Below are 13817 nucleotides of genomic sequence, written 5' to 3' on the forward strand. Positions count from 1 at the left end.
TAGAAAAAAGAAGTGTGCATTCTCATTTGAAACCATACAGAATGTAATTATTTTCAAACAAACTAACAACATTTCGCAATGCATTAAAATTGAGATGCATAACATTCATTTCACTTTCAACGTATTAAGAAAAAGACGTAACTTACTTTTTCATGAATCAATTAGTAATATAACACTGTATTGAAGAACTTGCTAGAACTACTCCAGTAAGGCCCCTATTTTAAATTTAAAAAATAAACCTTAATCTTCAAATTAAACTTGGTTATAATTAATTTTACTGTCGAGAATTGCGGCTGATTACCGTTTAACTATTATAATTCCAGTGGGAATAGAAATCTCATTTACTCATGGTTAAGGTTAAATTTGAACATCAATTTGAGATGATTAAAACTAACAGTTACATTATACAAAAGTTAAAAAGCAGGAATTGGGCATGTTAACAACTAATATTACTAACATTTCATCACTTGGACCAGAAAATTTTGAAGTAATCAGATTTTTTAACTTTTGCATAATTTATTTACTATAATTATTTGACACATAAACATACACCAAGTAGTACTTATTCAAACATTTTCAAATTTATGATATAAATTATGGATATTACATAAATACAGAATCTTAGATTAAGATTCAATAAAACATTGTTGAGCCATCAGCCAAACACCTGCTCACTTGCACATACAAACTGCTTGCACACAAGTACATCAACCCAAACACATAAGAACAAAGGATTTTGTAAACATTTAACCAATTCTGGAGAAATCCAATTGATATGGAATTTAGGCTTAAGATCTAGTATTTCAGAAGTGATAGAGTTAGTTTGAAGGATAATTATAGATTTCACAGGTAATCTGACCTACAATGGCACAGTAAACAAGAGGGTCACACAAAGAAGTCGACCAACCTTCGTAGAGTTTCCTCGAGTTCCCGACTCCGCAGGTCCCTTGGGGGCCCGGGGGTCTCTTCCAGCCTCTCCAGTTGTTCGACAGGCTCTCGGGCTCCGAACTCCAGCTACACAAAGAGTCCTCCTCGAACCTGTCCGAGTCGTCGAAGCTCGACGGGTCCCCTCCCGCTTCTTCCCATTCCAGCACAGCATCTTCCATGTCAGCGTGCGTCGCTCCTCGCCCTGCCCTGCCATTATTCCTCGCAGCGCCCGCCACTTTCGAACAATTTATTGGGGATACAGGTCACTATGGGTCGAATTATTTCGCCCTATCGACTTTTATATCCGTAAATTGCGATTAAACTAGTGAAAACTCATTATACACCGTTTCAAACATCTGATATTTCATCCAGGATTCGAAATATGACAACTTCCACCAATTTCTCTCTCATTAGCGCGAGAATCCACCTCTCCTATCCAATTTCGTGCCCGTGAACTCCCCCACCGACGACAATAACAAATATGGCTGGCGAACTGCGAACACAAAAGATATTTCTTTTTTTTCAGTTGTCAATATGTCGGTAAGTAAGAAAACTTTTCAGGAATAAATGGTAAGGTCATTTTTATATTATGGTAACACTTTATAGAAAGTTCTTGAACATCGAGCCACATTATGGAATAATAATTAAACAAAAACAAACTAATCCACATGGTGTTGAAACCTACCGTTAGCGTTGATGCGATCATTTCAATATTAAGAACAAATCTATATCACATCGACAGAAGAAATAATTAAAACTCAATAATAAAATGCGTTCTCTCTGATTTTAAAGTTTTTTTCTTGATTTATTTCGTTTGTCTGAGATTGAAATAATAAGTAAATAGAGAAAATAAAATGATTTCTCCACTAAATATCTAAAATGATGACTTAAATAAACACATCAAACTATGCTAAAATATTGATTACTCAAAGGGCTTATAAATACTTAGGCCCTCAAAATAATACTTTGCCAGTGAAACCTTTTCCTACTTTTGCACAGAACCAAATTTCAGGTTTGATTTTTTGTTTGACAACAAACGTGTAATGGGCAGTTTCGGTTTGCGCTTACAATTCTCGACATGTGTACCTACGGCCATTGTACTGCTGATAACTGTTACTAACTTCGTGGTTGATAATCGTAGAATAATTTTGAAATACTCTATTACTCAATGGCGTATTATTATCCTAAGCTCAGACCTGTCTCCCGACTACAAGACATAAAATAAATTGAAGTGCGGAAAGATTTCAACAATTTAACAACGGTATTATTACAACATTTCGAGTTTATCCAAATGTTTGTAGACGAACTAAAAAAATATGTAAGTTAACTAAGGTCCAAGAAGAAACGTATAATTTATTTTTTTAAATTCAGATGTTGCCTTAGTATGCAAAATAAATCACGTTCATTTACAGTATGTTAATTGGCCGCTTAAATCTGCTTTTTATATGTCTAAGCCATATGTAAATGCCTATTTATCAAAATATTATTTTTTAAATGTTTTCAATTTCTCTTATAATTTGTTAACTAAAATTATATACAAAACGTGGTCAAAACATGTTGAAAGACAAGTGTCAATTAATAAAAACATGATACAGAAATGGCTTATTTACTTTTACGGTAGTGCGTTTCACCTGTATAACTTAAAAATGAATCCACTACTATATTGTCTCCTTTTCTATATTGATTTATTAAACTACGAAAATCGACTACAGCCAATATAACACGAATTAACCGTTTGTTAATGTTTATAAAATGCAATTTTGATGCTATTTATAAAATAAATAATACATAAAATCTTTTTATTTACTCAAATATTTTTACTCTCAGACCATTTCTTATAAGTTATAAATAATTTGTGCTGAAAAATAAGAATGTTACACGCTTGGTTTCGCACGCGTTTTTACATTATTTGACGAAATAGTAAGATGTGAACATTATATTTAAAACCTTAATGATTGTGAAATAACAGAACAAAATATCTCGAATCTTATGTTCATTTAGAGTCATGAACATAAATTGTTTTAGGGAATGCAATTGAACTTCTACAACAGAGGCATATGCTTTTGTTGTAGAAGTAGAAGTGATGGAAGTCATGGATTCAACACCGTATATTTGAAGATTTCAGCTCTTTAACTTCACAAACATCAACAGATGAAAGAATTGAAGGAATATAGATGTTCAAATATGGGCAGAATGGTGAATGTTACACAGTGTGTAAAGTGGTCACTTAAACCAGCCAATGACAGGTCATATGCCCTTTAGATTCCTAGACTTCTATATTGCCTTCTTTAAAATGTTCCTCATCTCTGTTGTAACATGTCAAAGTATATTGTTCTCTTTATCATTAGTGAAAAAGCATTTATGCTTTTATTTCAAAACATTTCAAACATGCAATTTTGTATTTTTTTTGCTACAACAGGTAAATAGGTTCAATTATAGCGGCGAAGGTAGTGAATCACAATATGAGGCTTGAGTAAAATCAATTTGGCAATAATTGTCATAAAAACGAGACATTTTTTTATGATTAAATAAAATAAAATATTCTGTACTTTTTAATTTAATAAAATGATCAAGGTGAAATAAGGGAATTAATAAAAAATATAAAAAATCTAATATTTTCAATGAAATAATTATTTTTTTGTCTAAAACATTTTGTTAGAATTTCATTTTTTTATTTATTTATATTTACGCCCAATACGCAAAATTATTATAAAGGAAAGTAGAAAGACACAATGGTGGTAGACTTGGTGTGAGTGGAAGCGGGAGAGAAATAAGAATATTTCATTGTAAAATGTTGACGTTTCACAATATTCCAAATAGACTTTTTATAACTTTTTTTTACTGACCCTTTTCACAGTCGAGCGGTCGTTCGCAATGAACGCTTTGTGTAAAAGAACGTGGCACTTGTATAATATCACCATAGAAATAGCTCAGTGTCTTTCAATTGTCTATGGTAACAAATTTGGTTTTGTGGTTGGTGCAGTTGGTGTTAGTGCATAGGTGGAAATCTTTGACAGTTGACAATTTGCAGCTTCGGGGAATCTGTCATGCGTTATTAGCGTGTTTATTTTGTAACTGATAATTGTATTGATAAACTATACTAAAATGTCATTGCTGTGCGTAAATTCTGATTTGATTGCAGTGGCTTTCAATACAGAGATCAAATGGAGAAACTCTACATCTTCCTCATTCCACACACTCAAAATTCCATTTGAGGTTAACGGAATTGATACTAAAAACATTAGTAACAAATCGAATATCACAAACAATGAGTTTTCAATTAAAGATATACATTTTTCTGAAGATGGTAAATATTTTGTTGTTTTGACGTCGTTAAAAGAATTCTATTTATATGATACTGAAAACTTTTCTATATTGTACAAACATGAGCTACCAAGAGCCGCCAGCAAACTCACATTTTCTTTTGATTCTCAGTTTATATTAGTTGCTGATAAGACAGGTGATGCTCTTATTTATAAAACTGAAGATTATAGTGACAAAGGGAAAAAAATATTCGGACATCTTAGTCTGCTTACAGATATTTTGATGAGCAGAGATAATAAATTCATTGTGAGTTGTGACCGAGATGAAAAGATTAAGGTATCAAACTATCCTGGGTCTTATGATATTGAATCCTTTTGCCTGGGACATAAGGAATTCATTACATCTATAAATTTTCTTCCCCACAATGAAAGGGCTTTGATAAGTGCATCTGGTGATGGATCTGTAAAACTTTGGGACTATCCAGCGGGACGAGAGATTCTTAATATTAATGTTCACAATGAAAACAGTAATAATATGTCTACAGTTTTTGAAAATTTTAAAGAAGTTATGAAAATCGAAGATGTGAATATTGAGTGCCTTCCAATTAATTATGCAACCTGCTGCAAGATTGATAATAACTCTTCCCTCTTGGCTGTTTCACTTCACTTGAGTAAATCCATTATTATATATAGGATAAGTGGAGATATTAATGAGTTAAAATATAAACGTGTGTACACAATAAATTTGGAAGGTAATCCGACTAGTTTTGTAGTTTCAAAAGAAAGATTGTTTGTGACTCTCGGAGAAAGTAAGCTGCTCTTTCAGGAATGGAAATTATCTGATGACGCTGAACCAGAAAAAGGATCCTGTGAAATTTTCGAAAAAACTAAAAATGAAATTTATTGTATTGGCAAAGATGAAAACATCACACTTTTGTATAAGAGGAAATTTGATAATCTTCAGGATTATCAAAAAAGAAAAAAGCAAAGAATTGAAAATCATTCCAAGTAAAGATGTACAAATTATCCTAACCTAATAAATATTTTTTTAACTACATAAATGCATTTTAAAAATTAATATAACATTTCGATTTCATTCATATCAGCTTAGTTGGAAGAACATTTATAGTCTGTTTACACGTGGACAATTTAATATTGTTTTTTCCCATTGTCCACGTGTAAACAGCAATTTGTAGGACAAAAAATGTTCCGAGACACACGCAGACGAGCCACCGAGATAGGCGGGCAAGCTATCTCCGTGGAACAATGATTACCCCTACCACCGCGCGTGGCTGCTAGTGGCCGCATTGTCCTCGTGTGAATACGCATGGACAGGACCTTGTGACAATTTGGGTTTGCTCATTGTGAACTTGTCGCTATGACACATTTTTTCTGCCAAAAATGAAGGCAGAAAAAAAAAAATTATATATCAAAATATTGATGACTGTGTCAGACTCCAAGAAGACATAAATGCATTTCATACTTGGTGCAAAACTAATAACATGGAACTTAACATCGATAAATGCAAAATTATTTCATACCATAAATGTAAACATCCTTTTATTTTTGATTATAAACTTAATGGCCAAGTTCTTTCGATTGTCACCTCTATAAGAGATCTTGGAGTGATCCTAGATAATAAACTAACTTTTCTGGAACACTTTGATAATATAGTAAACAGATCCTTAAAAATTTTAGGCTTTATTAATAGAACTACGTCTGATTTCCAAAGTATGCTTACACTTAAAACACTTTATTGCTCTTTAGTTCGCCCTATTCTTGAATATGCATCTGTAATCTGGTCCCCTCATTATGCTGTTCATATCAAGCGCCTTGAATCAGTTCAACATCGTTTTATAAGAAAAATTGCATGGAAGATGGGATTGGAAAGAGGAGACTATTCATATTCTGATATGGAGAGGTTTTTAAGCATATCAAGTCTTGAAAAACGCAGATGCATTGCAGATATAATCTGCATGTATAAAATTATGAACTGTCTCATTGATGCCCCTGAAATTTTGCAAAAGAATCTTTTTAACGTTCCCACCCGTAGACTAAGAAATAATGAAATGCTTTTCCTCGGTCACTACAGGACCAATTATGGTGCACAGTCGCCTTTGCCCAGAATGATCAGGCGGGTGAACGATCATCAAGATCTTGATTATTATGGTGTAAGGATGTCTTTCTTTACAAATCAGCTAAAGAATCTGTATAGTTAGCCTATGCTTTTTACTTAATCTAAAAAATCTATCATCTGTCTTTGCTGCTTATTTCTGTTCCTTATATTTTTTTATTCCTTTGTAAAAATTTCTTTTAATTGTAATGTTTATAATGGACTTTGTCCGTAAATAAATAAATAAATAAATAAATAATAAATAAATACCAATACATCTTTGTATGAAATGAAAAGTGCTTTTTATGAACTTACTCGTAATGAACGCCGTTGTGTATTCATTTTTGCAGTGCTCGTGTGTGAACTACAGCCGAATTTTCATATTGTCCCAGCGTTGTCCCGCACAGTCGAGGCTGTTCACAGAGCTGGGACAAGACAATATATTTTTTTTTTTCTATTATAAACAATGATTAAAAATAATGTGACCTCACTGGTTACCCGTGCTGAGGACAATTAACAATATACATACTTTTAAAAGTATTTTTTATATACAATGTAGACTTAATATAAAGAGATAATTACAAAATGTTCAGACAATGTTATTGTCTTATCTATTGTACTATCCATGTGTTAACAATACTTAAGTCCGTATCATAATGTATTGGTAACTAGGTTTGCCTATTATGACTTAGATTCTGGATTCGATTCCCAACAACGCTGATGTAAAATATAGAATAGATTTTACTTTTCCTTTTTTTAAAGCCAATCCACAGGATTACAAAAGCCCTTATGGATTGGCATTAAAGATTTAAACACATTGTCTGAACTTAACCTAAACAATCTCAGAAACTATTTAAAATTAAAGTACGTATGGTGATAGCATGATCAAGGCAGACACGGCAAGTCAGTAATTTTTAAGCCCGGAGTGATAATACCGCTTGCTTCTTGAATACTTGCCACTATGCTGTAGGAACACATCGGCAATACTGTTTAGAGATTATTGGAAAACTCTTAGGAGTTATATTCATATAAATGTACAATACAGCACTACTGCCAATTATAATGTACATAAATTATTTGATTAGGTGTTTACAAAAAAAGCACAATAGATTATTAAGGTTCATAAAAACAATAGTAAACAAAGACGAATAAGTCATAAACACACATCATGATACATAGCTAGAGAGGAGTCTAAAACTGGCAATCCCAGCATGGAAAATATCCACCTTTCTCAGTAGGCTGTTCAACAGACTAATCATTCTCCACACAGGCATCATCAACGGTAAGTTTGTCCCGCATTCTGAAAGAACATGTTAATATTTTGGCAACAAGAAAATAAATACGGAAGCTTCATATGAACTGTATTTTTTTTATCCATTATATGCTCATGACACTAATGTTTTTTTTTTACTGAAACGTTAAAGAATAATATTACTTATATTTGCTGTGAGAAGTAAGTTTAATGTCTTTCTTATATATGCCTGTGAGATTAATTGCAGGTTTGAGTTTTTGTAGGTGGTCATTTTATGTTATTTCTGCCGTTGTGTAGGGGGTGGAAATCAATATCTTGGAATGTTTCTCTACAAAAGCAGACAGGCAATGAAGTAAACTGTTCATCAAAATCTAGCTTAAAGTAAATGGTTCTATCAACATAGTACTATCTTTTATCCAAAATTCATATTCAAATTTGAAATATATTTAACCTGAAATATGTTTTTGGAGACGAGTAATGTAGCATATTGAGCCAATGATATAATATTTTCACTCTTATTGTTCATAGTATTACATAATATGAACTATTAGATGTGGGTAGTAGAGTGAAGTTAATGTAATCTAAATATGTAAGGAGTGTTAAAAGATTATTTTATTGAAGAAAACATAATTTATTAGAAATTAAATTGTTATCCGCTATAAACTATGCATTATACAACCATAAAAATATCTTACAAATAAAATCCTGGCAATAAATACAGCAAACCCTATACCAGCGATGTTTGCTATTTTGGTAGAATTCCAGTTTATTTAGAAAAATATGCTATACAATCAAACTATGAGTATATGTTACATGTAATGCAGTATACAGAAGATTTTATTAATATTTTGCCATTTAATTACAACAAAATGCATTTTTAAAACAAAATAACATTTCCACCCAAACACGGTCTACATGAGAAAAAAGCAAAACATGTTACTTATACATACATATGTGAGTAAATTACCTATATTTTTATTATTTACTAACAAAAAGTTTGATTTATCTATATTACATATAAAAAATATCTCAAATGTTTTGGCAAAAAAACACATTTTTCTTTGAGTAAAAGTACAATAATTTTTTCAAACACTTCAATCAATAAAGAGGCTTCTCTTAAATATATTTCTTTAAGAATGTAAATGATTACTTTTGTAGAATCAACCAAAAATAAGGAAATAAAGTTGAAGAAAACCGTAAATTGGAGAAACATTAATTCAATATTGTCAAACGGTTGTCATATTCTTAAATTTAAAATTATATACAACACGGCCATCAGGCAAATATGAAGAAAGAAATGTTAACAATATAGAAATGGTAATTCAATAAAAATATTATACAAAGAGCAATTACGCCTATTTTTATGGTTTTATCTGAGATGTTAATAAATCTTTGAAAACACGTTAAATATAATGTATTTATAAATATATACATAACGAATCAATTTTGGAACCTGTAAGAATGCAAGAGATTAAAAATAGAAACAATACCTGACCGAAAAATCATATTATAATAAGCCATTATACATTACTTTACATCATCCGTTGTCTGTCTTCTTCATTTTATATAGAGATGTCGATAAGGCAATTTAGTTATTTCATTAGAATAATCATTTTTATTTTAGACTGCTCAGCTCAATATAATATATGTATGATAGAGGAGGTTTCTATATCTTGAATACAGAATGCACTTAATTATTTTTCTTAATATAGACTAAAATAATACTATCGGTTACATTTTTTCTAACTTCTGGAACAAAGCTTTATGCTTCTTTGATGTCCAACATATTTTGTTTTCATATAAAAACAATTGCGATAATATACACAATATCAAAAGACTTGGCAGTAGCATAGTACACTAGAAATTCAGTAACAAATAAAAATGCTATTTTGAATTGAAAAACCAAAATAAAATAAACAAGCAGACAATATGTATTGGTTTTTTTGGGTAATCCCGTGTAAGTTGGATTCATTTCAGCTACCGTTGCAGGACCCATCTTCAGTATAAACTATGTGAATATGAATTCAACACATACAGAATCACCCATAAAAGACGATACATTTGATAACTGTGACGGTGAAAATCTATGCACCTATTTAAATAAGCGGACGTATTTGAAATAATATTATCGGTCCTTCTCGTAAAAAAATCTAGCATTGATTCTGGCAACACTACTCTTTAATCAAATATTTAAGGTCAGTGTAAGAATTTTTGATTTTTGATCACGGCTAATTCGGGATTTACAAAAGAAATATTCCTCACAGTTGCATATATTTTGTAAACATGTAACAAAATTCTAATAGCCATTGTAATTCAAAGCAATTTGATAATAATGGAAATTTTTTTTACATTTTGTTTTATCTTTTCTATCATGTTAAATTAAACTTAAATCATAATCCATGCGACTAAATTGATCTATGGATTTAACAGTGCTAGTTTGATTCAAGAAAAGATAAATTCATTTTAGCCATAAAGATATACATAAAATTTATTTACTGAGTGGTATATTATTCCTGTTTTATTATAATAAATCATTACATTAATTATTTATTTGTAATTTACTATGAATTATTAAACATGCCAAAGACCTGCAATTTGCATAGGAAATTCTATTCTATGATAAAAAGAAAAAAAAAAAAAAAAAAACTTCCCTGCTCATAACTATCCCTCAACTTAGTTAAGTCTAGCATATATTATGTTTGTTTGAATTTTATTTCACGTTAGAATCAGATTGACATCAAATATTGTTCTTAAGTAAACATTTTTTTACATTTCATCGGTCGGAATGCATTACTGCCAATCTACAATTTTGGCAAAACTCATGTTTATTTGACAATTGTAGTCTGCATTACTTTACAGGCTGTTTAACCCATCACATAATGCAGAAGTTAATGAATAGAAGGCAGATACCTGCTAAACTGCTGATATGTACAGAAAAATAGACCCATATTATCCAAAGAAGAGGTATTTAGCAAACAGTATTTTCATATCAGGGGATTTTCGACTCTTATAGAATATTGATAGTAAACGAGCTTTTTAAAGAAGAACAGTACCGCAGATCAAAGTAAATAATGTGATAGATTTGGTTTTAAATTTTCATATCGGGGGATTTTCAACCCTTATTGGATGTTGATAGTAGGTGAGCTTTCTGAAGAAAAACAGTACCACGGACTGGAGTAAATAATGTGCTGGGTATGGTTTCGAATTTTCGTATCAGGGGATTTTTAACTCTTATTGGATGTTGTTAGTAGGCGAATAGGTGGTATTCTGAATCTTCTCTATCCCCTAGAGCAGGGGTCGGCAAACTCATTAGTCAAAAGAGCCAAAGATCAGCATTACGACGATTAAGATTTCTTTTGAGAGCCAAATTCCTTTTCGTTTTAAACTGTTTCCTCTTCAAAGCCAACGAACTTTATTATGCAGTGAAGATCCCCGTATTTACTCTCCGTTATTGACATTCTTTAAATTAGCGATGTAAAGGAGAATTAAAGATTGTGTTGACAATATTGATCACCAAATCCATAACATTGGAATTTTTTTGCGTCTTGATGAATGATGCAATATTAAACAAGTATCTCGTGATTATTTTTTCTTTGAAAATAGAAAAAAAACCTTTCTCACTTCGGTCATACTTTTAGCTCCATATTATGTTGAAATTGAAATAATTTCATCAAGTTAAATATTATGCTTCTCCATGCATTCGATTGCGGTATTTACAATATCCCCAATAATTTAAAAGGCAACAGTCCTAGAAATTCTTCTATAGAACCTGTAGACTAAATAAATTGAACAAAAAAGTAACTTGCGCCGTGTGAGCCGCACTCGAGTTGCTGTTTGCCGAACACTGCACGAGAGTGGTTAATTTGTATTGTTTGCATCTACCTAAACTTAGCTTCATTTATGGCCACACTGATGATCAAACCTCAAACAAATACGAACACGTGAAACTAAATATAAAATTTTTCATTTATACCATTATTGCGACCTTGAGCATTACCTTAAACACTTCATTAGGTTAAATTGACCAAACCGTATTAGTTTTTTTCCATTTTTTTTAAAGAGTTTTGTACATTATTCGACGTTTAATCATCAGTGTGGCCATTTTGTGAAGTAAAGTGTCGTCGAAATCAAAAAATAAAAATCCCCAAATTAACCACGCTTTAGGGGGTAGAGAAGATTCAGAATATCATCTCCGTAAAAAGATGATTCAGTAGATTGGCAGTAATCCCCATTGACTGACGATTTAATGACATAACATTTGGTAATTAAAAAATAAGAAAACAAGTTGGAACTTCTTCAGTAAGTGGTTTAGTAATACTGTAATATTTCAAATAATGCAGGTTTAAAAATCGCTAATTGAATAAAAATTTATGAAGAATTTGGAAAGGTAGAGGTCTGAAGACAGTTCTGGTTTAGTGTGTGAATGAAAAAGCCAACAAGTGTTAAGTTGAACCTCAAACTAAATAAGCTTGCAGTATCTTGTTCATAACTTGATGCAATTAAATAATATGCAGAATTAATTAAAACATTAATGTATTTTGGTTTTAATATTACATAAATGTTTTGATACAGCCTTGTTCTATTTCCGTAGAAAGTATCTGTAATGCATGGTTCCTGCCTTAAGAAAAATGAAATTTAACATTAATCGCATTTGAAAACTTACTTTCAAAAAGTGTACAAATGAATGACTCCATAAATTTTGTAACAACTATACTTTTGGACTACTGTTCATAAATAACATTTTATAATTGTTTAAATACTATTGTTTTAAAAAGGGTAAGTAGTTTGCAATTTTATGACTAACTCTCAAGAATAATAATTTGTGGCTCGCTTATAAAGACACCTACACAGACAAAAATTATTTTAGGATTATCGATTACGAGGTTGGCTACAGCTTGCAGCAAAACAACGGGCCATAGGTACTCGGGTCGAGAATTGCAAGCGTAGCAACGAACCATCCACGAAAAGTGGCTTGGTGTGATTTAAGTTACTGTAAAATTATTTTTATTTTCAATAAATAAAAAACATGTTTGCTGTTAAATCAAAAACTAAACCAAAAATTTGCAAAGCTTTTTTTCTATGCAATAGAGCAAAAGGGCTTCTCTATAAATGGGCTGCAAATTATTACACTGGGGATTAACCTAAATATTTCAATTATGGGGACCATTTTCAACAAGTTGTAAATAACTCACTATAAAAATAAAAAAAAGAATCGGCATGTGCTAGAGCAGGGTTCGAACCTCAGACCTTTGATCCACAAGTTCACGACACTAGTCGTTGGACCACAACACGGTTCACCAAAGTGGACATTTACTCTCAATTTACTGGGCTGGGTGGAAAAGATCTCGTAATATAGATCTTGCTAATCCAAAAAACATGCATTACATTTTGAAAATTATTGAATGACTACACATTGACTGCATTCAGTACAAAGGCTTTAAACCGCAATAGGGAAATATCACATGCTACGAATACTGATAAAAATATATTAAATGGATTTAGAATAATAAATTGTATTTTAAAAATCAATATGGATATAGCGGAGAAATGTTTTCGTAACAATGTTCTTAACAAATTGAAATGGTCAGGAACAAATAAACATGAATCATGACATATTAGGGGCGTGGCCAATGGAATGACGGTTTTTGCGGGAACTCAAAATTACAAATTTAAAAATATTTTTTATGCTACTGTATTTTTAATTAGCAAAAAATTTTTTTTACTAGACAATATTTCATAGACCTTTACTACTTCAAAAAACGTTAAAAAAAAGATATTTCCCTATTATGGAAAAGGCCGTTTAATTATTTTAAATGTGTTTTTAAACAATTATTGCGTAGATCTTATACATATTCGAGCAAAAGTATTTAAACAGCAAACACCTATTTGCTCAATCCTTTTGCCAGAATTTGTAATTAGTGGTAACAGAGAGGGAAACATTTTTAAGAAAGGAATATGGAAGTCTACGCATTTACAGGGCTTATGACATGTTATTGGATGGTTTTGAGTGGCCACTGAAGTGCGAGATGTTCAAACATAGGCAAAATGGTGAATGTCAGAGTATAAGTGATCACTGAAACCAGCTAGTGACACGTCATAAGCTCTGTAAATGCTTAGACCTTCATATCCCCTTCTCAAAAATGTTTACCTCTCTGTCGCAATAAATTTCAATCTTGATAACTCCCCAGGGGGTGGAATCCAGCCTTGTTTACAAAAATTTGGACATACTCAAAATATTGTTATTTAATTTGTATAAAATTTT

The 13817-nt window shown here is 31.4% G+C and overlaps 2 protein-coding genes across 6 annotated transcripts in view; one reads left to right on the top strand and one right to left on the bottom strand.

Annotated features, from left to right (window-relative positions):
• The window catches only part of Dora (zinc finger SWIM domain-containing dorado), a 35786-nt gene extending 34355 nt beyond the window's left edge, over window positions 1-1431 (bottom strand). For all 5 annotated transcript variants that reach the window (XM_088227808.1, XM_088227805.1, XM_088227809.1 and 2 more), the window contains exon 1: window positions 908-1431. In XM_088227808.1, the coding sequence (XP_088083934.1) occupies window positions 908-1106 (199 nt within the window). In that variant the 5' untranslated portion in view covers window positions 1107-1431. The remainder of the gene's footprint in view (window positions 1-907) is intronic.
• Window positions 1432-3918: 2487 nt separating this feature from the next.
• On the top strand, window positions 3919-5251 carry wuho (tRNA (guanine-N(7)-)-methyltransferase non-catalytic subunit wuho). Its single transcript, XM_088227799.1, has one exon. It carries the CDS (start codon window positions 4033-4035, stop codon window positions 5200-5202), a length of 1170 nt encoding a protein of 389 aa, XP_088083925.1. The 5' UTR covers window positions 3919-4032; the 3' UTR covers window positions 5203-5251.
• Window positions 5252-13817: the final 8566 nt, after the last annotated feature.

This window comes from Micrasema longulum, unplaced genomic scaffold, assembly GCF_059751315.1.
Source record: "Micrasema longulum isolate JH-2025_06_02 unplaced genomic scaffold, ASM5975131v1 h1tg000541l, whole genome shotgun sequence".
Taxonomy (NCBI): Eukaryota; Metazoa; Arthropoda; class Insecta; order Trichoptera; family Brachycentridae; genus Micrasema; species Micrasema longulum.

What these genes read in the sequence shown, in the direction of transcription:
- wuho (XM_088227799.1), top strand. Translation starts at nt 4,033, where the DNA reads ATGTCATTGCTGTGCGTAAATTCTGATTTGATTGCAGTGGCTTTCAAT.